Here is a 27,683-nt window from a genome sequence, read left to right as displayed (position 1 = left end):
CTCCTGCCTTAACATACCGGCAACAGACAAATTCAAAACTATACCAATAAGGCAACACTAAACAGAAATGTTCGGCAAATTGTATGCAGCTGTTAACGGTGCAACAGACTTAAAATTAGGCAAGTGAGTGTGGAGCAGGATATTCAGTTTTTAGTGTAGTTGCTTCAAAACATCAACAAGATTTTTTGGGAAACTCATTTTGACAGATGTAGGTTTATCATTAAATATGTCTACGCTGAAATGGTAGTGGGGTTCTATTTCTTGATCACCTTTGACCAACCATGAAGCTTTACAAGCCAAAATGTTTCCACTTCTATTCGAGAAATTTGAGTTATCATCAGGAGAGGATGACTGAGCAATTTAGAAGTAAACAATTACCTTTATCCACTTGTTTGCCATCCCATACATACTGGAGTCTCTAACATTTATAGCTAAGTTTACTCTGTATGTATAGAACATTGCACATAGAGTATCTTGCATTCCCACAGGAGGAGCACTTTCTTCTAGTGATTTCATGACAAGCATAATACAAGAGGTCTCTGCACTTTGCATCTCCAACAGGTAATGCTTAGAATGTCTGTCAGTTCTGATGAAGGGGCTGTGCTCAGAAAGCATACTACTGCTTAGTAGCTCTGCTTTGGCTTACAAATGAAAGTTTAAACTACACAGCAAGTTGTGCTGATGTGAAAGGATGCATCATAAACATGAAGGAAGATGTGACATTATATATTTGACAAAATAGATAAAAGCATTCCCTTCCAGATCTGAATACTGATTTTTGCCACAATGCCACCACATTTAAAAATAATATCACAGGAACCATCACAAAATTCTTTAATGTTACACTGTTTTGCATTGTGATAGCTGTCACTGGCCTGGTAAGCACAAAAACAGTTTGGATCACACTAACCCTTATAGCAGGAAGGAACAAAAATACCAATACTTGTCATTGATCTCAGTTTAATGCATTAATTATTGCCTTGTTTTCTATCAATTGATTGATTCTCTCCTCATGTTACTTGCACAAGGAAATTTTGCAATGTAATGTAGCTTAAAATAAGACTTTACTTTACTGTGCACTTCATCAGGAACACTATGTTCAATTTAAAATTTAAATGGCAATGCAATATTACACCCACCTCTAAGTCCAGTGTTGTAAATCAATAGTTATTCATCTTGACTGGACAAAAGTCTCAGCATTATGAACAAAAAAACTAAGGAGCAGTAAAGTGAGAAATTAAAGCAATAATAATATAAACAACTCCCCCTAAGAACATTTTCATTCCGTTCTTACCATGTCTCTACACAATCTTTCCTTTAGAAGCGAGGAAGCAAATTGTTCAACTGCTTGTAGTAAGAGGTGTCGCCACCCTAATTGATTGTAGGCCTATCCAATCAGTCAGTAGTTCAATGAGTTAATATTTTACATGACTCTGAAACAAGTTTTTAAAACAGCACCAAATGCAATTAGGTTAACTTTTAACAACATGATGTTGTACGATTCAAGGTACTATATGATGTATACACCAAGGTCCATGAAGCGGTGCGTGCATACTGCATAGTCTAACTGGCTATCATCTTTACTGTTAGACACACTTAAAATTATCTAGTACTGTGATTTATTAGACACGCTGGCAAAACAAATGTTGAACTTACTTTGATGACCAAACCAGAACCTGGTGCTAGACAACTGGGGCAGAGCATCTCCAAATAAGACATTAGATGCGAAGGCAGCTTCAGAGATGAGAGGGGTAACCATATGGCTGTAGTTTCTTCATCTAAGGTCAGTCTATCTTCAGCCTCAAAGCATGGCTCTATGGTGATAGGTGGATCACAAACCAAACATATTTGTCTGCCATTGTTGAAAAAGCCACTAGATGCAAGCTCGAATCATTCCTAACCACAACAAATCTTGCTGTTTTTTAAAAAAGTGGCAACAACGATTTAAAAGACTAGAATATAGTCGGGAGCACAGCCAGCTTCCAAGGTGGGTTGGGTCTTTTGTAAAAAAGACATTTATTTAATTTTTACTGTATGTTATATACATCCGTGGCAAAAGGGCTCCTTGTGTGAAGGTTCACATAAACATAGTGTCACACATGTGCGCATAGGAGGCAGCTAAAGGGCTTGAGTAAGGACAGTTCCAAGTCATACCGGGATGTGGCAGAGTGCACTGACTCTTTTTCTCCCTTTCCTACAGACCATTCACAGGAGGTTCCACCTGGCCCTCTTGACGTCACTTCTGGGACCGAGCCTATGGAAGGAGACCTTGCCAGCACCGGCCCCTGTGATGTCACATCCGGGCTCAAACCTATGGCTGAAGACATTCATGAGCCCGACCCCATTGATCTCACTTCCTGTCTTCCCCTTCTCCCTATTCCTTCAGTTCCGTTCTGGACTCAGTCTGTGCACATCAGTACTGTATACACTTTACGACTTTGCAGCCAGGAAACCAAATATACGGGTGGCTGCCCCAAAACCTTCTATGACTCTGAGTTGAGTTTGTGACAACAGATATAAGATAGACTTTGATATCAAAACAAGGACATTTATTGTTCAGTGCATAGCTTTGTCTCTCCTACTAATTCTTAAGTGGATCAAAATAGTGTGACTTTCAAAGCAAAATGCACTCAATGTTTTTGCTTACAGCTGACCAAAATAAATGAACAAATCTTGTAAAATAACTGTAAAATAGAACACAATGTTTGAAAATACTAAATACTATCAAGAAATGCTACATGTGAGTTTATTCAATTTCAATGTTGTATTCAATTTAACTACTGCAGGGTTTATTTAACAATTACCTTATTTTTAAAGTCTGTTTATATTTCATACTGTGACTTTGCCAGATGGCACATTTTAAAACAGCTTATTGCATATTTTTAAAGTTCTCTGTTCAAGCTTGTTTTGTCATCTACCAGTCAATCTTTTGCATACATTGTTGCAGTTTTTTCAGAATTTAATGCCATTTGCATGCTTCACTGCAGTGTTTCAGTTTTTTGATTAATTTTGATAGTTATTTATCTCATTTTGGCACAAATGCTATTTCGTATAATCTCACAGATCAACATTACCAGCCTGATTTCAGCCTAAACTCCGAAATTCCAATGGTCCTTTTGAATCACAAATGACACACAACCACATTTTATCAACTGACAAAACCATAACAGTAGTGAGTTCATGTTAACAACGAAAATATTACCAGATGTTAGATAAAAGCTTCCTTGACTTTTAGCAACCCAATGCAACTGGCTTACGCTCTGCCTTGTATTCTTGATTTTCCGAATAGCTGTTCTATATTCTGGAAAAATAGTTTCAGTTTTTTTCTCAATCCTTTTGCCCCACTTTAAAAACTACCATTTATCTTCTAAGGTACCATCACGGGTAAAGAAGCTGATGCATGCTGCCTACACATTTTTCTGCATGTATGCATAACTTTGTTAATGTAAATATTTCATTTGTATATTTGATATTTTTACATAAAACGTAAAGGGTATTTTATGAACACTACATGCTTATTCTTTATTTTTTTACTTTTTTTTTGGTGTTTGGAGGAGATCAAACAACTGCAAGGTCTGCACACCCTACCCAGAAATGCATACAGAACAGGTGTTCAGTGGAAAAGGATTTAAAAATTGGAACTATTTAAGACAGACCTGTTCAACATTTGAGAACAGTAAGCAGCATCCTAGAGTAGAAGCATATGTGGCATTCCCCACACAGTCTTGGAACAATGCTAAATCAACTGCATTGGGACTGCTAACATTTAACCTACAGCGAGAAAAATTGCCAGAATATGAATGCTTTATTAAACATTGGCTAGATGTGCACAGGGCAGAATATTCCACCCAATCTGCGACCATGGAGAAACTGAAAAGTAACAAATATAACTTTTTTACGAAGTATTTCCCAGGTTTTGGAGACGCCCAAAAAATACTAATATGATTAAAGTTGCAGAATAGGGGAACATGAAGTTTGGGGTCTGTTAAAATAAACAAATAAACAAATAAAAGCTGAATTGTATGAACTTCTACATTTTACGCTATCTATCTTGACCAATGAAAATAAAATCTAAACTCAAACTTGCTTCAGTACGCATTTACTATTTTAATGTAGATATAAGAAAGGGCAGCTGGATTTCCACAGACAGTAAACATGACTTCTAATGGAATATCAGAAAAAATAGTGCAGGTTTTAATGCCAAAGGAGATTAATTCCTCTCTTTGTTTTAGATTTTGCTTTGATGGTGCTTTGGTTAACCTGAACTAGGGAGGTATGCAAATATTTAAACTCACTTTTCTTCAAGCTGTTACACTGTTTAAAATTGACAGCTTTCCCCATCTAAATCTTGCAATGAGTTCATGCCATATGTACACATAACCATCCATCCATCCATTTTCCAACCCGCTGAATCCGAACACAGGGTCACTGGGGTCTGCTGGAGCCAATCCCAGCCAACACAGGGCACAAGGCAGGAACCAATCCCGGGCAGGGTGCCAACCTACCGCAGACACATAACCATCTTCTTTGAAAGTCCTTGCATAATTTCATGACATGGCAAAAGGCATTCCTGCTTCACATAAATTCAGGTGCACTTCAGTAAAGTACTGGTATTACTAAATGTAATATTGGAAATGCTCACTGAATACTTCAAATCAAATGGCCAAATCAAATCAAACAGATTCTTTATTATAACATATTTAAATAAGGAATTTTTGTTTCTTCTTGTAATATTTGGCAAACCTTTGAGACTAGCACTTTTGAATCTAAGGCTTTTAAAAGTCCCATGCACCTTCATTAGACTGTATTTCTCCTACTGAAAATATCAAGATTAGCAAGATGGCCATTTTATCAAGTAGGATCTATTGGATAATAACAAGATTACTTATTGGGATGTTACTGTTCTAGGTAAGGCAGTGTTTTTTGTAAAGTTGACAGATTCTCTGTAAACTTCACACCTGGAAAGTCTCTAGTACCAACTCTAAGCAAATGAGGAATGAGGTTCTGAGCAGGCACATTAATCAGCTGAACAGCAGCATTAAAGAGGACACATATGGGATCATGCATGCCACAGCCTCCTGTTTCAGAGTTTGTTTATCCAGCAAATAATCCTTAAAATCGAAAAAGAAAAACAAGAAAAGAAAAATAAGGTTCTCATCTCTTTGGAAAGTGTTTAACAATAGCCCTGCAGATATTTTTTCCTAATGTTAATTTTACTGTTGAGACTTATAATTCTTGGTGCTTCCAAGTGCACCGAGTTCACACTATTCATTTCAGGTCATAAGAAATATCTGCACTCATCTTACCTAACTTTGTAAGCCAATCCAAGCTAGGATCCTTCTGGAGAGAAGAAGCACCCCCAAAATGTGTGCAGGTTTGTGCTCTCTATCTGCATTTCAATGCTCTGAACCACAGTAAAGTTTCTCCATGCTTTTCAACATACAAAAAAAGATTACATAAAAAATGTCCAGTAACGGTTAGGAACAGTGATAGCCTAGTGTAAATGACATTCAGAATGCGGTTCTACAAAAACCTTGTGGGGATGAGAGACCTCGCTGTGAAAAAGCCATTCTTGCATGGTTCAGTGAAAAACTCAAGACTACAAACTCATTTTAAAATAAACTTTACTAAGTATCATTATACTCTTATTTGCAGTTAATTTAATTTGTTTAGGCAAAAAAGTGTGATTTATAGTTCAAACCTGTAATACAATTAGGTAAGTTCAAAATAAACAAAATAGATTGTTTCTTTGAACTGTTTCAGTTATTTTTACCAACAATATTCCAAATCAATTATTTCTAATTATTTTTTATTAATTTATAATTGTATGCCTATTTATGCATTTTTGATTATTTACAGTATTTATTTGCTTAACTGATCCAACCTTGATCCTCACACTGAGGTTTGCTAAAGAAATGAGTTCCATCCATGTTGTCCAGGACAATTTCTGCCTCACAAGTTCTTCTTAAAATATATATATTGTAGAACGAGCCCCAGACACAGACAGACGGACATCATTTGGTCATTCAACACACACATTTATTTACAACAATATTTACAGTCACGTGCACAACCCAGTGCCTCCAGCACCAATTCCCCAAAGTCCAAGCCTCTCTCTACAGTGCCTGCCTTCTTCAGGCCGCCTCCACTCTTCTCCAGCAAGACTTCATCCACTCCTCGCCCGATTCCAGTCATCGTCTTAAGGGAGGCGGCCCCTTTTATACAAGCCCGGATGGGCTCCAGGTGCTTCCCGACACTCCTCCGCGGACACTCCCCTGTGTGGCAAAAGTGCCGGCTGCACACCTGGAAGCACTCCGTGTGTACCCAGTCTTCTTCCCCCCAGCACTTCCGGGTGTGGCGGAAGTGCTGAGGTCCAGGGCTCTCCAGGCACCAGGGCATCCCCTGGAGGTGACCACGGGACCCTACAGAGTTGAGCTTCCAAGCTCTGCACCCCAACGCAACTGGGGGGTCACCCCCTTGTGGTCTGGAGGAGGCGCAAGCCCTCCTCTGGTCCTCTTGGGTGTCCCGGCTGGGCAGCCGTATGCCACTATATATATATATTGTCAGAGTAGGACATGTACTTAAGTTCAGAGAAGCACTTGGTTGTTCTTCTCTGCACAGCTTCAAGCACTTCTATATCTTTCTTGTAGCGTGGGGTCCAGAACTGCATACAGTATTCCAAATGCTGCCTCTCTAGTGTTTCATATAGTCAGAGCATAACATTCCTCAATTTACATTCAACAGTTTTTACAATATCCTAACATTTTGTTTTTGACTAGCTTCTATACACCAATTATATACACAGTTTTGTGCTTTTCTCAATGATGTTCATTCAATTCAATTTGCCACAAGTGGACTCCAATCAAGTTCTAGACACATCAAGGATAATTAAGTCAAACGGGAAGCACAAGCCCTCAATTTAGAGTGCCACAGCAATGATTCTGAATACTAATATAAATGAGATATTTCTATTTTTGATTTTTAATAATTTTTCAAACTTTTCTGAAAACATGTTTTCAATTTGTCATTATGATTTTGTGATGGTCAGAAACAACAAATTTATCCATTTAAAATGACATAACACAAAAAAGTGTGCGGAAAGTGACAGGCTCTGAAAACTTTCTGAATTCAATGTATGTCAATGTTGTAATACTTGTACTGTACACACCATCACACCTGGCATGGTTTATCTATTATTCATTGTTTGGCATTATTTTATTGCTAAGGAAATATAAATGATTACTTTAAACCACACTTGTAGGAACACAGAAACATAAGGGCTAATTCATTTTAGAACAGTAATTAATATGTATGCATTCATTTGTCTCACTCCTTTTTGAGCATTTGATCACACCTCACATATTTTTTGCTAAACACAAATAGGCAAGATTTTTGCATGCACGTGGGGTTGAATAAAAGCTAAATTGACTGACAGCCAAAATATAAACACGCGAAAGAGAATAAAGGATCCTTAGGTAGAAACACTTGTTTCAAGACAGCAATTTTACCCCTATATAATTTTCTAGCCAAGAGTGGAAAAGCAGTTTCTATATAAATCAATTGTCAAGTGTTACCTGTGACAGGTTTTAAATTACTCGTAGAAAATTGAATACATGGCAATCACAAAAGTCACCTGTTGAAGAAATATAAAATTATTCTGATTTTAGTGGCATGTGTGTATATGATATGTGTGCATTTGTATATATACATACATATACATATACACACACACACACAGACAAGATAGATAGATATTAAAATGAGTTTCAGATTCATTCCTTGACACACTTCTGGTGAGTAATTTGTTGTCTAAAAGTACTCAATGGTGGTGTGTCACAGAGAGGATGAGCTTAATGGCCATGTCCTTCATTACTATGCCCAGCTGTTTGAGACTGAACCATAACTGAGCCTGTCTTCTTAATTAGTTTGTTGATTTGGTGTGCTTCTCTTAAAGTGATGTTGCCAGCCCAGTACACCACAGCATAGAAAGTTGCACTGGCTATCACATTTACAGAGTTGTTCGTCATAGTTCCTCTGTAACTTTCCTGTGTTCAAAGTGCTCCATAAATGTTCATGATATAATAGGAATAAAAGCACAGAAAAAGATATTAACAATAAAACATTTAAAAATATTAAAATTTATCACAGATATTCTTTATGCCAGTTTTTCATGTAATATATTATTTGTGATTCTACAATTTTTACTAGTGGTCACATAGTCAGGATGGCATCCAATCCAAAAAAGACAGTTTAAATAAAAGTAATATACTAATTACTGGAATGAGGACATATTGCATAATAACAGCAACATACAATTATTTTGTTTAACTTCTCTTAGATTTGCACTTTTCATATCAGTTTTAGCAGCTATTTGCATACTGGGCTATACCATATAGCAACTGACAAAATGATTCAGACTTAGTTGTTAGCTAAAGAAATGGACGGAATTACAATATAATTTTCAAAGTAATAAAATAAGTAACTTAGGCATAATCAAATTTTGCTTTCTTTATTCTTCCATTTTCTCCACCCCATTTATCCTGGTTAGATCTGCAGTAATCTGGGTTTTCTGTCTGAAGAGCAGTTATCACAGCCAAAGAAAACTTTGTGGAGAGAGAGTTCTCAGCAGTTGCCAGGCACACAAAAATAGTTGCATCAGAAGCAAATTTATAATAAAATCTAGAGTTCAAGAGCTACTTTCACCAAATAATGCATGGTATAGTTTAAATCATCTCATGATTTTCACTTCTGACCAAAAATGCATAGTAAATTACACACCATCAATATAAAGAATCTGTAAAATTGCAGTATACTTAGTCAAGCATTTTATTCGAATTTGCTTAAATTTATTGTTATGGTACATACAGATTAGAGCTAATACATTTGAGTCAGTGAAAACCCTGATTAATTCAGTCTATTGAATCCAGTCATTACTATTACAACATATTTGCATGCTTCAGATGGAAACAACACCCCATAGCTATAAACTACTATGCATGATATAATACATACACTAATTTAGAAATCAGCCACCTATTAACAATTATGAAGTTACAAAATATATATACTTTGTCTGGCAGATCCAGAAGAGTCACTGAAGTAAACAGGACTCCTACAATATCATAAATACAAGCCACTGATAAAACACCTGATACATGCTGTTAGAATCCAATCTCTTTCTTAGCTGACCGTAATAATGCTGCTATAGGTAGAGTGATCTGGTTTGACCAATCAAAATCTGAATATTTTAAATCTCTCATACAAAGTAGATGCTATTGTCAGCACTTTCCTTACACTAAATATCAATGCTGCTGCCTAAAACTACATGTTGATGTAACATATTCTCATAATATTTTTATAAAAAAAAAACTACTAAGTTAAAAACTGAGATAAATCATGTAATTCTCTATTTAAGCTATATATTATTTATAATGTTTATGATTTTTGCATAAAGTTGTCTCTTGCTTTTGACATCTAATTATGCCCAATTTGATGGTACCTCAGCATGTATGAGAGTGTGCCATGTGATGGAATGTCATTCCATCCTATGCTGGCCTTTATCAATCTCTGGATGTTAGTGCAGAAATAACCATCTAGCTCCCAAAAATCATGTAATGCTAAAAATGGGTTCCTAAACGCATAGGTAAATGAATATTCTCTAAGCCAATGTTTCTTAAATTGTGTTGCTTGGATCCCTAGTTCTCTCAGCCATCAGTTAAAATGCCTTGTATCAAGTGCAGGTTTTGAAATAATTAGCAGAGATCAACAAAGAGACTGCAATGATGCAACACTAATTGCACCTCCAAACTCACCCAAACCAGAAAAGAGGAGGAGGATTCACAGACTGGCATGAGAGTTACTAAATATCTTGGTTGCTGAATCCATGTAGTGTTGCATTTGTCACTGTGCATATAGTTGTGTGGATTAACCAAACTTAACGTATTATTACTGTAGGTTTTTTTTTGCTACCAATACCAGAGCAAACAATTGATGTTAATCTTTTTTGTTTTTTTGAGAAGTCACATTTTCAAAAAGACTTTTTGATGATCTAAGAGCAGAAATAATTCTAGTCCTATCACACAAAAACTGTGACCTTGTACAGATTGGACCATGAAGTTATATTACCCTGCAGACATACTGACACTGACAGACTGAGGAGATCGTTCCTCCCCTACACTATGCGACTCTTCACTTCCACCTGGGGGAGTAAATACTAACATTATTCAAAGTTGTTGTCTGTTTTACTCTTTAATATTGGTTTTTTTTTTTTTGTTTTGTTTTTTGTATCAGTATGATGCTGCTGGATTATATGAATTTCCCCTTGGGATTAATAAAGTATCTAATCTATCTATTTATCTACCTACCTATCTATCTACCTACCTACCTATCTATCTACCTATCTACCTATCTATCTATCTACTTCAGCTTTTAAAAAGCTTTAACTTATTACTTTAATACTAAGCTGTTGTAATGTGTTAACCATTATGGATGTAATGAGAAGTCAAGCAAAATGACACCTTTTATTGGCTAACTAAAAAGCTTACAATATGCAAGCTTTTGAGGCAACGAAGGTCCCTTCTTCAAGGAAGATGTAATGTAATGATTACATCTTCATTGCCTCAAAAGCTTGCATTTACATACACCAAATGGTGTAATATAGTTTTAAACACAAGGCCAAAATGTTAGTAAATATCTATTTACTAGACTTGAGGGGAGAAATTCTAAAAAAAAATAATTCCACTATTCTATAAAATCTTTAGATGTTTCATAAAATGCACCATTTTAACTGCTGAGTTTATTTCATTTTGAGAACAGCTGCCTAAAACTTAATCAGGGCATTTTGTCAGCATTTAGGTTTGAGGTGATTATTGCACATAGGCATGTTCACCATAATAATTAGTAACCGTTCTATGAGACTAAAACATGTATCATAAGTGAAGAAAAAGTAGTATCTAGTTTATCAGGAACACACAGGTTGTTTTAAACAAATGCCAGAATAAATGTTATGATAATGACAATAATAAATGTTAAATGATGAAGTAAGACCATTACTCAGACCATGCAAAGCCCAGAACCAAAGAACTCTCAAATTCTGTGCAGACATGTTAGCCACTCCCTTATTTACAACTTCATTGAGCTGTCCAGATAATTTTTCTATATGGAATTGATCGTCAAATGTTTCAGTCACACTGCATTGACTTTTCTTCCAAAGGAACAAATGAAGAAGATTATGGTGAAAAATCAATTTTCTGACATGTCTGAGTACCTTGTCTACATGCAAGCATTTTTCCCTACAAACCAAACCAAGCATTCTAATGTGAAGATCATATTTATCGATTTTAGCATAATTTCACAACATTATGCATAGTAATTACCTGTACGATAAAGTTACTAAAGTTACTACAGGAGCTGAGTGATAACTTTTCTTAGAATGGCAAACTGCTGCTTTAATCAGCACTTCTTTTTGTCTGTATATGCATTTTAGTAATATATTTTCCCTTATTTAGGTTTTTACATGTGATTAACATTTCCCCTCATTTCCTTAGTGACACAACAGTGTTAATAAAAATGTTTGAAGTGTTGACAAATATTAAATTTGTTCATTTTTGAGAACAGTTAAGACTGTGACATGAAAAGGTGATATAGATAGTTGATAAAATGTTTGAAATAATGGATGTTTATAGGTGCAACACACAAAGAAACATAACTATAGAATCACTTTTGGACTTTTAAATGATTTAGTAGGTCTAAATGTAGAATACCTAGTTGCAATTAAAATTAATTTCTGAACACCATTTGATCTTACTGAAATAAATGGTGGGAAGGTGCCTAAAAAAATGAAGGACCATCAAAGTGAGAGTGTATATTCAGAGCTGTCTTAAGAGTGTCACAGGTCCCCGGGAAAAGTAGTGTGCTGGGTCCCCTGTCTTGATAGCAAAACAGAAACACAGATAGGCATCAGAAACATTGTGGGCCTCTATTTTCCTGGGGTCCCCGGCCAGTGCCCATTGCGGCCATATGTTAAGATGGCCCTGGTAAGGTGATACTCTGGATAGATGGCCAGTTCAGCTGGACACCTGACTCCTGTGGACAATATGGTGCACCAATCTGCCAGATTTTTGTTCAATTTGTTTATACTTGTACAGTTCACATTGAATATTCTTTCCAGTATGTGTACATTGTGAACTATATGATTACAATAAAATTATTGCAAATAATTGTACTTTATTAAGAAACAGAGTGGCAGAGCAACTCTTTCAGTTTTCCTCATGTGTTAAAGTTTTCCTAACTATACTATGGGACACCCACAACATGCACATCAGCAGACAAGTTATTATACTAAAAATGGCATTCAGTGTGATATATAAACTAAATGACAATTACATTTTTTACAGTATAATTCTTCTACTTTCAGCTGCTCCTGTTAGGGTTTGCCACAGCGGATCATCTTTTTCCATATCTTTCTGTCCTCTGCATCTTACTCTGTTACACTCATCACCTGCATGTCCCTCTCACCACATCCATAAACATTCGCTTAGGCCTTCCTCTTTTTCTCTTGCCTGGCAACTCCATCCCTAAATCCTCCATCTCTCGTTTGCACATGTCCAAACCAACGAAATCTCACCTCTCTAGCTTTGTCCAACCTGAGCTAATCCTCTAATGTACTCATTTCTAATCCTGTCCATTATTGTCACACCCAATGCAAATCTGAACATCTTTAAGTCTGTCATCTTCAGCTCTGTCTCCTATTTTTTGGTGAGTGCCACAGTCTCCAACCCATATAACACAGCTGGTCTCACTACCATCCTGTAGAGTGTTTTATTTTAATTTTAAAGACCATGAATTATAAACACATACTGTATGAAACAATTATATAACTGTAGAATCCTGTCATTACAAATTATTTATTAACAAAAAAATTATTTGGTTGTGAATAAAGATGTTTTTTTAAAGAAACATTAACACAATTTTTTTTTAAAGTGAACTAAATATCAGTTACAGGTTATAAACAAGGTCAGGTCTCTGTGGCAAATCAACCTTTACCTTCTTATCTTATGTTGATCCACACGTTGAGTTTATGATTTTTTTCATAGTTAAATTGTTTCACTATCCCGAGAGCAGAAAGGTTATCAACAGGTTTCAGGTCATGTGAATGTTGTCCAAAAGGTAGCATATGATGAGATATATTCCACTACTTGAGAATTTCGCTGACTTTTGTTTTACTGTCAGAAGGAACCGAAAGGCAACAGCAGGAAGCATTTGGTAACGTCATCCACAAACTTTATCTCTTCCCTAGAGAGGATCAAGCACAGACCACCTCAAATGAATTTTAATTTATCAGGAAAAATCCAGTCTCACATAAAGCCTTCCAAAGGTCAAGACATAGAATTGATCTGTGGAATCATAAACCTGGCAGGAAGGTGAGAAAAACTCTTGGAAAAGTGCAAATAGAGCAAGATAAACATAACGCCAATGGATTTTATGACTAAACACAATCTTTATAGAAACACTATCTAACCAAATAAATGAATTGTACAAAAAATGGAAAAGACCAGAAAATTCCAAAACTATTAAATTGTCCATTAATTAAAAGTAAGGCAGCTATTCAGTTAAAAAAATTAAATGCAATTAAATGTTTTAATCAAAACTAACTGCACATTATTCACAATTTATTGTATTTCCATCAAGCATATTAATATTTCTTCTGTAATTCAGAAATAGTTCTGTCATTAAATTCTAATGCAAAACAATTTTAATAATCACTTGCAAATGTGTATGGGTCGAACTGCTCTGTTGCAAGAGAACATACAAAACAATATTAATAAAAAAATATAATCATGGTTCAGCTTTTGTGCACAATTGTCACTGTTAGAGCTCAGATTAGGCTTAACTGCATGATACACGTGAGCCAGCTCTACAGCCATGACCTGGAGAGAAGTCGTCATTAATTACATTGAAAATGTGTATAGATTAGGATTTTAAATAGTAAAAATTAGACTGAAAAAGACATCTCAATATGTATCTGATAAAGTTATTTATTTAGAATTTTTTAAAATTGCACATTGTCATGGAATGTATCATTTATGAATTATAAAAGAATAATTAAACAACAATATGCCATGTCTGCTTTTGGAGATGTCTGAGTGAGATATCAGGAATCAAGCGATTTCTCTCCATGTCATCTGTTCTTTAGCCGCTCAGACATGGTTAACACCTGCACCATGCTGATTCAGGCCAGATATCCATTCATGGGCAGCTGAATACGTCGCCAGTGACAGGGCTGATCCACTGACATTCTATACCTCTACAGCCTCTTTTATAGGCAGACTTGGAATAACAGACATCATCATAGTAATGCTTACACCGTATGTACTGTCTTAGTTGTGGATGTTCCAATATATATATATTTAAACTGGTGATGTATGTATGAATGCAGCATAAAAGCAAATTTGATGCTAATGCACACTCTCTCTTAGCAAGCAGTGCTTGTACATCTGCAATGTTGATACAATACAAAAATGAAACTCATTTACTCTGCTTGTTTAACCTTTTTGATATTAAATGTTCTTATGTTAATCTCAGCAGTTTGAAGAGCTAGTATATATATTAAATGGTGTTTGTGAAAATATGTGAGAAATCATTTCTCTATTGATTATATATGGTATGCAGCATTTTATTGATTCCAGTATAGGACAATCCTGTGCTATAAGGGAGGTCTATCAACATTACTGGCGTGTGTGTGAATGAAGATTATTAAGAAACAACACAGGAACTGATCAAGCGCTGGTGGCTCACTACTACTTTTTATAGACTTGGATATATTTGGTGCTGGTTCACTAACACAGTGTGAAGTGCATTCAAATTAATCAGATTCAATAACACATCTAGGGATTGTTTAAAAAATGTAACTGCAGAATTTGTGTGCGTTATTTGCATGTGTAAACAATGATTAATCAGCAGCTCTAATTAAAAGTATTTCAAATTTACACAATCTGTGGTCTATGCATCTCACCCTAAAATACTGAAAATATTCCTAAAAGACCAAGAAAACTATGTAGTTGTCTACTATAAATAAACCCATAATTTCTCAGTCTCTCTGCTTGTAGATTTTAAACTGCAAGCACTTACTTACATTGCAATATTTATTTGATTAATATCATTTCTAGATTAATTTTTATAACAATAACCAGCATCTGATATATATTCATTATGCTAAGTGAACAGAAAGTATTATCAAACTCTGTATATACAAAGTGTATCATGAACAAATTGAATTTTAAAATAACATTTTCTATTAAATAAATAACTTTATATTAAGGACATACTAAAATGGAAAAATGCTACTTCACATGTCAAAAGCAAAGAATCTAAGTACAGAATCTGTTTGCCCTTCTATTTGTCATCTCCTTTACTTTGGGTGGATTAGTAAGTTTGCCAAGCAGTATGTTATTCGCACACTTAAAACCGTAAAAATGTCAGTCTCTCACTAGAGGTCACAACCATTTTAATTGAAACTGCAAATGCAATGAAAATGGAATTGAGGTCAGTTCTGTGTGACAGTTGAGATTTTGGGAAGCTGTGTGAAAGTGAGTGCAACAGAGCACAGAGAAAAAACTATTGAGAATATTTCGTTATTTTTTATTTTATGAATGCTGCTTGTACTTTTTAGTTACTTGAAAGATTGCTACACAAGCAAAGGCAATGTAAATCTCTCTCATAGACAGACAGACAGACAGATACTTTATTAATCCCCAAGGGGAAATTCACATACTATATATATATATATATAGATAGATAGATAGATAGATAGATAGATAGATAGATAGATAGATAGATAGATAGATAGATAGATAGATAGATAGATAGATAGATAGATAGATAGATAGATAGATAGATAGATACTTTATTAATCCCAAGGGGAAATTCACAAAAAAAATAGTAAAATAGTAAAAATGTGTAAAAAGTGTCCAGGGAGCAATTCCACATAAAAGAAAGTGGTAGAAGTGATCAGTGAAATAGAGAAAATAGAGATAAAAAGGTAAAAAGATAAAGTCGTATACGGAGCTGCTGGAAAGGCTGCCACTCGGATGCGGCGCCGGAAATGATATCTATACACACACATATATATATATATATATATATATATATATATATATATATAGTTACCCATAAAGAAAAAAAATTGGATAAATCTAGCATTACTCAGGTAACACTTGCATTATTCAAAAGACCTGGGTAAAGTTGGAATAAAACATAAGTTTCTAACTTTGCCTGGGTAATCTTAGGTTTATCCACCCGGAAAAGCCCATTTTTAACAAAATGTTATTTCCAATTCCAGCTTTACCTAGGTCTGTTGGATAGCATGAACTTTACCTGTAACATATATATATATATATATATATTTTTATTTTTTTTTTTAATTTTATTTCCTTGTGGGAAACTCTTTGTTTTCTCTTTTCTCCTTTCTCCTTTCTCCTCCAATCTTCAGGTCAAGCTTCATTGTTCCTCCTCCCGATTCTGGCTCCACGAGTAGTGACTCAAATTATAAAGCACCTAGAAGTGCTCCAGGTGCTTGATGACTCATTTCCAGCAGTACTTCAGGGTGTGTCAGAAAAACTGCCCATAAGGGCTCAGCAGCTTCTACTGCAGCACCCCCTGACAGCACCTGCAGATTCCATCAGGGCTGCACCAAACTCCAACTCCCATGAAGCCCTGCGGGAGTCCAAGGCACCGCTGTAATCCAGGGGGTTGCCATCTAGCATCCCGGGGGAGGTAACGTTCCGGCCACGCTTGCTCCCCCATAAACACACACACACACACATTATATATATATATATATATATATATATATATATATATATATATATATATATATATATATATATATATATATATATATATATATATATATATATATACACTGTATATACAGTATACTGTATATATAAGTATATACACATAACTTATATACTTATTGCTCTTTATATATATGCATATATATATGAATATATGTGTATATATATATATATATATATATATATATATATATATATATAAACAGCAATATTAACTCACCCACTCATCAACAAAAGCACTATTTCCTGTTTAGTTAAATAACTGAAATTTAGCAGTAGGTATCTTATAAAATAGGATATTTCAATATATCAGTATTTAGGGGTAAATCCCCTCCCACAAAACAGAAAAACAAAATAATTGAAAAATCTCAAAAATGCTTTGGCTGATTTGATTGAAGATTGAAACACCGACCAGTGTTTATTTGTCGATTGTTTTTTTTTTTTTCATTGTTAATATTCATTAATAGCATGCTGATCGGTAAGAATCTGCACTGCATTGCACTTTTCTGCAAACAAATGCCCTAGCAGAAGCGATTGACAGGCCACACGAACAGCTGCTCTAAAAAAATAAGGTGCACAAATGGCTGAAGAAGAGGCAATGTCAAGGACTTGAAAACAGAGGCACACTCATGTTTTTTGACGGATTTCATTGATATTTTACGAGGCTATAGAGAATTAGCCTCCCTGTTTTATTACTCAATATTTCTTGATAATAATACTGTAGTAAGTATGCTTTCATAAGGTGTCACATCCTTGTTTCCAGTGAGCACTGAGAAGGAATTGCGTAGAGAAATGGGGCTTACAAATTAAGGCAAACTAAGGCAGGCAGCAGAAGTGAAGTGGAAGGATCAAAACGCAGTACTCCCTATTCCGTTGGCTTCTTACTCCTTTCAATATTATATACGTAACATACAAATTCCCCCCTGGGGGTGCCAATGTCCTCCTTGGATTATCAAATGCAATAATACACCTATATTTTGAAGAAAGGAAGGGTATGAGGAGGGAGAAAGGGCATGGGGGGGTGGATTTCAACCTTGGTGGTAAAATACATGCAACATTGTAGAGAACTGGGTTGTCCCCTTTAATATAAGAGAGAAGGTGATGAACCGGAACAACTTCAAGCCCTGTGTACAACACAAGCAAGGAGCAACAGCATGCCTTGTTCAGTTTAAACACATGCGAAGCTCAGTAAAAGAGGCCACCTACAGATGGAACATAGCGAAGGTGGAACTTGCACACAGTTCACAAAATGAATTCTTTTCACCTTTTCGTTTCTGTACAATACGCATAATGTTCAATTTAATGCATGGGCCAAGTTAATGTGCAGCCTGAAAATGCCAATGCTGTATGTAATATGTTACAAAAAAACACATTTCAGTGTATATTGATTTTGATCTAATCCCACCAAAACATTTTAATGGTGCAAGATTACAAATTAAAACATTAAATTAAGATTATACCAACAAATTCCTATTATTGCTACTAATTAGCTGTTTCAAATCAAAACCACACATTTTTCTGCGAAAACTGATGTTTTGCAATGACCATCAACAAAAGCCAAGGTCAGTCAGTAGGAAGCAATGATATGACATGAGGTTGGAATGTTTTACTGATGGGCATTCTAATGTATGTTGAATGTTCAAGAGTAAGGAGTTCTAGTAAACGAATATTAGCCTAAATTATAGAAAACATAGCTAGTAGTAATAAAAGACATCATATTTACATAGACATCCAACTACACAGTGTTATTATAATTTAATGAAAAGGATGGTGTGGAGCCATCTGGTGACATGTCACAGGTGCTAACAACTGCCAGTTCCATTAAAAGAAAGCATGCTGTGCAGTGTCCTGACTGCCTTTCAGCAAACACATTTCTTGTTTAGTTTTGTTTGCCCGTTAGTTTTATTATAACATAGAACAGAAAAGTGCACATACATGTAGACGTACGCAACACTGACACAAATGCTAAAATGCATACATTTCAAGCATTGTGTAAAAAAAGCTAAATAAATGAAAGCTGTAGGAGTTAATATTCAGACCACTTCTTTTCCATTCAAACATGGAATGTATTCAGAATTGTTAAATCTCATTAATTCTACAAAATGCCTATCATTTTAGTTTCATTTAAAGAGTAATTTGGTTTACCAAACCAACATTCATGTCAGTATGGTAAAATATACCCAAAACAACAAAGGAAAAAGAAACTTAATCTTTTATCACTACTGATAAGAATGTTATTTATGCTTAAAAACAATTACAAATTGATAAAAGTACATGTTATACATGACATTTCAGTTGATAGGTAAACAGTTATGTATAAAAATCCTCTAGGTACTTAATATGCTGAAAGGTATAACCTTGATTCTAATTAGATTGATTGTCACATGAGCATGCATGTACTTTAAAAGCTTGTGTGTGCATGTCAGTGATAAATAGTGTCCATCACACCATTAAACACATTTGTAAATGCAACCCACATAATCCTGCTGCATTACACTTAATTCGATCTTTCTGTTCTCTGTCAAATACTTTTTGCCCCAGCACTTATGTCTATTATCATTGTCATTCCCTCAGGCAAAATTAAAAGATTTCTATGATAATGTTATTTTAAAAGGAAAAAAGCAATTTAACTTTATATCATAATATTGTAACATGCAGAAGGGAATTAGTAGTGCTAATGCTTAGTAAAGGCAAAATTTGTTGTCATACACGTAATATCTTTTGAAAAAGGAGGTAGCAATCAGATGTAGACATCCAATCGGCCGATAGATAATTTCATTGCTGCAATTAACATCAATAAACATCTCAATTAGCAGTGCAAAATATTTTTCTGTGACTTTCTTTGAAAACAAAAGTGTACTAAATTCAAAACACAATTTGGCAAAATCCACATATACATAATATAAATTTCTTATACACTGAACAATTTGCATATTTTAAGTAAAACTCAGTCAACAAAGTTTAATATTTATAACTGTAGCTTACCTCCCTGTCGAGTAATGAAGGTGATACTACTGTGACAATATCTCCCTTTTCAGGATCAATATAGAACATATTTGGTGAAGGCTTGTCAGGGGTCTGCTTCACAATGTTGTATCGAAGAGCTGCATTGTCAGTGTTTGAATCATCAGCATCGTGAGCTGTCATGCGCATCACAGTTGTTCCTAAAAATAATAATACATTTATCTATTACATATCAAGTGGGTAACTTTATCCAAAAAAGATTTGTTTTAAATAAAATCAGGTTATATTACAAAATTTTTAAAAGTCAACATGTACAGCTTTGGTTGGGCTTTAGAGAAGGGGGACACTAAACATTCTGCTGGTGAAATTTTAGCCTTAAACAAAATTACAGTCATCTCTCTATTTAAACAACAATTATGTGCCAATTTTAAACATGGAGTATGTATACAATTGTACTGTATCTTTGGATCAGTAAATGCTGTGGGATGTTATTAAATATATATGAAGGTATAGATACAGTGGTGTGAAAAACTATTTGCCCCCTTCCTGATTTCTTATTCTTTTGCATGTTTGTCACACAAAATGTTTCTGATCATCAAACACATTTAACCATTAGTCAAATATAACACAAGTAAACACAAAATGCAGTTTTTAAATGATGGTTTTTATTATTTAGGGAGAAAAAAAAATCCAAACCTACATGGCCCTGTGTGAAAAAGTAATTGCCCCCTGAACCTAATAACTGGTTGGGCCACCCTTAGCAGCAATAACTGCAATCAAGCGTTTGCGATAACTTGCAATGAGTCTTTTACAGAGCTCTGGAGGAATTGTGGCCCACTCATCTTTGCAGAATTGTTGTAATTCAGCTATATTTGAGGGTTTTCTAGCATGAACCGCCTTTTTAAGGTCATGCCATAGCATCTCAATTGGATTTAGGTCAGGACTTTGACTAGGCCACTCCAAAGTCTTCATTTTGTTTTTCTTCAGCCATTCAGAGGTGGATTTGCTGGTGTGTTTTGGATCATTGTCCTGTTGCAGCACCCAAGATCGCTTCAGCTTGAGTTGACGAACAGATGGCCGGACATTCTCCTTCAGGATTTTTTGGTAGACAGTAGAATTCATGGTTCCATCTATCACAACAAGCCTTCCAGGTCCTGAAGCAGCAAAACAACCCCAGACCATCACACTACCACCACCATATTTTACTGTTGGTATGATGTTCTTTTTCTGAAATGCTGTGTTCCTTTTACGCCAGATGTAACAGGACATTTGCCTTCCAAAAGTTCAACTTTTGTCTCATCAGTCCACAAGGTATTTTCCCAAAAGTCTTGGCAATCATTGAGATGTTTCTTAGCAAAATTGAGACGAGCCCTAATGTTCTTTTTGCTTCACAGTGGTTTGCGTCTTGGAAATCTGCCATGCAGGCCGTTTTTGTCCAGTCTCTTTCTTATGGTGGAGTCGTGAACACTGACCTTAATTGAGGCAAGTGAGGCCTGCAGTTCTTTAGACGTTGTCCTGGGGTCTTTTGTGACCTCTCGGATGAGTCGTCTCTGCGCTCTTGGGGTAATTTTGGTCGGCCGCCCACTCCTGGGAAGGTTCACCACTGTTCCATGTTTTTGCCATTTGTGGATAATGGCTCTCACTGTGGTTCGCTGGAGTCCCAAAGCTTTAGAAATGGCTTTATAACCTTTACCAGACTGATAGATCTCAATTACTTCTGTTCTCATTTGTTCCTGAATTTCTTTGGATCTTGGCATGATGTCTAGCTTTTGAGGTGCTTTTGGTCTACTTCTCTGTGTCAGGCAGCTCCTATTTAAGTGATTTCTTGATTGAAACAGGTGTGGCAGTAATTAGGCCTGGGAGTGGCTACGGGAAATTGAACTCCGGTGTGATACACCACCGTTAGGTTATTTTTAACAAGGGGCAATTACTTTTCACACAGGGCTATGTAGGTTTGGATTTTTTCTCCTAAATAATAAAACCATCATTTAAAAACTGCATTTTGTGTTTACTTGTGTTGTATTTGACTAATGGTTAAATGTGTTTGATGATCAGAAACATTTTGTGTGACAAACATGCAAAAGAATAAGAAATCAGGAAGTGGGCAAATAGTTTTTCACACCACTGTATTTGTTTAATTATACTCATGCAATGTGAGCTAAAGTGGACAAGATTTTGATTAAACTCAGTGATGACCTGATATCATGTCAGGGGTTTGTTTCCTAACCTGCTCCAGAGGCAATCATGCCAATCTCACAAGCCTAGTAAGCCTGTGCTGGACTATGCAATTTAAAAACAGTTAAAATCATAAATTGTCTGCTGTTCTTTTTACTTTTTGTTTTTACTTTGGTTAGAAAGGAGCAATGGTGACAAAAGTAAATCGTGAGTCATGATCTCCAGAGGGCAGTGTGATGTTCTCTATTCAGTGTGTAATTAAGGGGGCAGACAGAAAGGTGACCAATTGCTATAGGGTAGGTAGCCATATAATTACTGCTGTTTTTAATAGCATTTTGTAGAAAAGAACTTATAAGAAGCTGTGTGAGGGACAAGCTTATTTACAGAATGTGCATAATGTTTTGATAGTCTTCTTCCGTGTTAGAAAAATAAGAAAATTGTTTAAGGTAAATAAATGGCCTTTTTTCAGAACCAGTACAATACTGATTAGTGATGTGAATGATGGAGCAAAATTATTCTTTTTTATCAATCTGCATTATTGTATAGTGTGGTATACTGTATTTCTCCATAAATTGGAGAAGCAATGTAAAAGACTTGAAATGTCTGGATTACATGTCCTCTGTCAGAAGAACAGAACACAAGTCTTGCTTTGATATCTATAGGAAATATGAACAATGGCATCACATGCCACAAGAAGAATAACTTAGTTGTCCTTTTTCCTTTTGCAGAATTTAAAGAAAAGGTAACACTGGTTTAGGCACTACAAAAAATGCATCAATTACCATATATAAATAGATAGATAGATAGATAGATAGATAGATAGATAGATAGATAGATAGATAGATAGATAGATAGATAGATAGATAGATAGATAGATAGATAGATAGATAGATAGATAGATAGATAGATACTTTATTAATCCCAAGGGGAAATTCACATAATCCAGCAGCAGTATACTGATACAAAGAAACAATATTAAATTAAATAGTAATAAAAATGAAAAGAATTAAAATAAAATTAATGTTCGCATTTACTCCCCCGGGTGGAATTGAAGAGTCGCATAGTGTGGGGGAGGAACGATCTCTTTAGTCTGTCAGTGGAGCAGGACAGTGACAAAAGTCTGTCACTGAAGCTACTCTTCTGTCTGGAGATGACACTGTTAAGTGGATGCAGTGGATTATTCATGATTGACAGGAGTTTGCTTAGTGCCCGTCGCTCTGCCACAGATGTTAAACTGTCCAACTTTAATCCTACAATGGAGCCTGCCTTCTTAACAAGTTTGTCCAGGCGTGAGGCGTCTTTCATCTTTATGCTGCCACCCCAGCACACCACCGCGTAGAAGAGGGCACTCGCCACAACCATCTGGTAGAACATCTGCAGCATCTTACTGCAGATGTTGAAGGATGCCAACCTTCTCAGAAAGTATATTCTGCTCTGAGCTTTCTTACATAGAGCATCAGTATTGGCAGTCCAGTCCAATTTGTCATTCAAATAATATATAAAATATAAAATATATATTCACGGATAAGTCTGGGCTTGATTTTACAGTTTCATTTCTGATATTTTATAATGTTGGTCGTATAAGTCGAATGCGGAAAACTCACACAATTGGTCCAAAAGATTATGATATGCTAACGCCCACCTGAGAGAGTAACCACGAAGAACACTGCTTTTTGTTTCTATGTGGGTGCAGCAATATGCTGTATCAGTGCATGCTCCTAACCTCTCTCTCTCTGTATTGCGCCTACGTGACCACACAGTAATACCCAAACTATTACAAAGCAACTATTGCAGTGATTTGTGTTTTTTGTATCTCACACCTTCATACACCTTTATCGTAAGAGCATCTCTTATCTACTATAGGTCGTTCCATCAGAAGAAATTATGAAGCTGGTTTTAAATTAAACGTTGTTGAAGTAGCAAAAGAAATTGGTAACTGTGCTGCTACAACAAAATTCGATGCGTCTGAGAAACTGATGCTAGATTGGAGGAGGCAAGAAGATGTTTAAAAGACCAAACTTATACATGAGTATATACGTTACTTATTTAATTACTTACTAACAAGACCATAAAGGGTTCTTTTGGTCTTCATAACCGCTTATAAATCATCACTGTGCATATTGACATGATGGCAAAATTATTAGTTAATATGAAGAATTTACAGGTCTTATACTAAATATGTAATCACGAGGGAAATGCGTCTCAGTCAAGCCACCTCAGAGCACAACAAAGTGATGTTTTGTTAGCAGGCTACACCGTAGAGATGAATAAACACTTTACTGTTGCTTTGAAAGTGTTATGAAGACACAGAAAAATTGTATATTAAGGTCTTATGACATAATAGTAAATGAGTGATAGATGCATTTTTGCAGTACCTATACTAAAGTGTTACCAAAAAAAATAAATTATGAAAATCTACTTCCTACCATAGGTACCAGTTTTTCTCTAATTACATTAATGCTGATTCTGGTTGATACACAGTGGTTAATGAAAACTTAATATCTCTAACACCAGTTCACTCATCCTTAAACACTGTCTAGGAACATCATTTATAGTTATCCTGAAAAATATGAAAAGTATGTGATTGGTAATTCACACCTCATGGAATGTGAACCAAAAACATCTGTGCATACTTTACTCTTGGCCATGCATTCATTTGTTTTCTGGATACAATTTTCCATTTTAGGCTCACAGGGAATTGAAGCCTCCCGATGCAGAATTAGTCACAAGACAGGAGCCAACCCCTCATAAAGTACCTTAACCAAGAGGATTGTAAATTTTTGTGATGTGAGTTGAAACCATGGAGAATGAAATAGGATATGAAGTAAACTAAGGTGCTGTAGATATACACCACCAGACCAACTTGGTTGGGGGTTGTGTGAGAGGTGGAAAAAAAAAAAAAAACACCAACAATTATTTGACAATTATGCTCAGAGAACATTGTCACCTCTTAAGTTTTTGTGTCTCAATTCAGGAATTCACAGAGAAAGGTACAGTATACCGTATATATGCTGTTTTTTGCAAATAATATCAAATCAAATTTTAAGGATTTTTTTTAAGTCATGATAATGTCATCACATGTTTGTCAAAACAACTACTCAGGAAAGATGTACGTAGATGTAGAGATATTGAGTGAGTGTGAAGTTAAAACCATCACTAGCAAGAATACATCCTTGAAAGTACACTATACCTGGTAATATTAGCACTGTTATAGCTTGAAATATTGTCTCACTCTCTCATGTTATCCTAAAAAGTAACATGAACATATTCTACCTTTGGGCAAAAATTAGAGTACTTGGTAGAAAACCAACAGCTTGCACTTGCAATGATGGGGCCAAGAACACATTTTCATTTTGTTTCCAAGCAGGCTTTTTCTCATGATGCTAGTTATTGCCCTTGCTATATTTTTTGATCATACCAAAACATACTGTATGGTGTATATCCGGATCATTTCCAAACTGCTCACTCATTTAGTATTACAGAAAGTAGTTCCAGTTGCATCATTTCACAGTACCAAGTCCCTACTGGTACTATTTCATTTTGAACCCTTCCCTGTGTTGCTTGCTATGTTTAACTTACAACTGCCATTTTACTTAAAGCCAACAGTTAAGTAAGAGTAAAACTGCATCTGGGGTATTGATTGTTTAAAAAAAAAAAATGAAGAAAAATAAGTCATTACAGCTACAATATACTGGACACCAAAGACAAATGTGCTGTGCTGTTTTATCCAGAAGTTGACTTAGTCACCGCTGTTGTGTTCTTCCCCTTTGACAAAAATGGGCAAAACACAGAAATATAAGATATGCCATAAAGTTCAGTGTTTAGCATAAAAGGTAAAAGTAAACTTAACACATGATGTAGAATGCAATATTTTCAGGATCTACATTAGCTGTCAAAAATAACTTTTTTTTTCTTTTTATATTGTTCCTAAATCTATAGCCATTCAACAAACTGTGAAACTGTTTTCAAGCAAGTTTGAGTATATTAGATTAATGAGGCTATCTTTAGTTTTTGGAGTAGATATGGCAATGTATAATAATACAGTGTTTCCCAACCTCGGTCCTAAGGCAGACTGTGACTGTAGGTTTTTGTTCCAACCAGATTCCTAATCAGTGACAAGACCTGACAACACTGATCTCATTTAATTAGCTGGTATTATTTTTCTTTTATTCTACATTCAGAAAAGCACAGCAGCATGATTTTTACAATTATAAGACATTTAGAAATATTTCTGCTTTTGCTATTGATTTAAATGCTTTACTCTCTTTTGTTGATTTCATTGTATTTTGCACTTTCCCTGTGCAGTTTTCCCCTTTTGTTGTATCTTATTAATGACAATTAAAAATCAGCAAAGCAGACATGCTGGCAAACAACACTGAATAATCAAAGGCTGAAAGTACTTTAGCATCAGACCCACTAATTAGTAAATAATGAATTAATTAAACCATTAGAACACCTAGAAAAGCAGAATGAAAATCAAGATGAAACTATTGTTAAAAAGAAAAAAATACATTATTCCCATATAACTGTTTGGTACATTTTAATATATTGTGGCAGTAGGGGGCGCTAGTGCTCACTTGAACCCTAAGGTAGAATTCCCAACACCAGGTAAAAGTCCAATGCTTTTTTATTTCTTTACACAATGTGCACAAAGCACCCTCCACACTACTCATATACAATACACTCTTTTCCACACAACACTATAATCTCTCTTTCTCTCTCCTCCTCGCCCAGACACTTGCTCCTCTACCTTCCAGCTCAGCGTCTGGACTGAGGCACTGTCCTTTTATAGCCCCTGACCCGGAGGTGTTCCTGTCCCAACAGTCCACAGTTCCTTATTCCTTCCGGGTCAGGGCAAACAGTCCTTTTCTTCAACCCAGGAGCACGTTGTTCCTTCCTATCACGTGACCGTGACTTACTCCTGGGTCATAGGGCACAAAAGAGCCCATAAGCCCCCCCACAGTGACTCCCGGTGGCCCCCAAGGTATCCAGCAGGGCTGTGTATAAACACTACAAGGTCCATAAGGCCCTGCTGGACCTCGGGGCACGATCCTGCTGTCGGGAGAGTTCCTCCTAGCGGCCTGGGGGTGTGGACTGGCATGGAAAGCTGGCAATCCTCCACTATCTATATATATATATATATATATATATATATATATATATATATATATATATATATATATATATATATATATATATATATATATATATATATATATATAGTTGTTTTTTTTTGTTTTTTGTTTTTTGTTTTATTACCAAACTTCTGCCTAACTTTCTAATTTCTATATTGTTCCCAAAACACAGAACTTGGGAAATGACACATCACTTAATTAGCCCAGGAGTCAAATTAAAAAGAGAAGCTGGTTGGAACAAAAACCTGCAGCCACAGTGTGCCCCCAGGACCGAGGTTGGGAAACACTGTTCTAATAAATCATAGCTAAAGATTTTTTTTTTAACAAATATTGATATCAGCCTCATAAAACAATCTGAATAGTTAATTTTATCTTTTAGCAAAATCAGGTAACTTTCAAAAAATGCATAGGTTTCAATAAAATTATATAAATAGAAAGTAAACAAAAGCGCTTGCAAAAGAAGGAAAAAAAGCCGTACAATGTGCTGTAAAAAAGCCATATTTCTATACTGAGATTATGCATGTTAGCTTAGCAATTAAAAAATACATACTTT

At 35.5% G+C, this 27,683-nt stretch overlaps 1 protein-coding gene across 1 annotated transcript in view; it reads right to left on the bottom strand.

The window, feature by feature from the left end:
* The window catches only part of cdh13 (cadherin 13, H-cadherin (heart)), a 1,331,220-nt gene that overhangs the window by 446,470 nt on the left and 857,067 nt on the right, over positions 1-27,683 (bottom strand). Inside the window, exon 7 of the mRNA XM_039763495.1 lies at positions 19,842-20,020. Within this exon, the coding sequence (XP_039619429.1) occupies positions 19,842-20,020 (179 nt within the window). The remainder of the gene's footprint in view (positions 1-19,841; positions 20,021-27,683) is intronic.

This window comes from Polypterus senegalus, chromosome 9 (assembly GCF_016835505.1).
Source record: "Polypterus senegalus isolate Bchr_013 chromosome 9, ASM1683550v1, whole genome shotgun sequence".
Classification (NCBI taxonomy): domain Eukaryota; kingdom Metazoa; phylum Chordata; class Cladistia; order Polypteriformes; family Polypteridae; genus Polypterus; species Polypterus senegalus.
The sequence above is the reverse complement of the archived record's forward strand: the minus strand, read 5'-3'. Positions and strand labels throughout refer to the sequence as shown.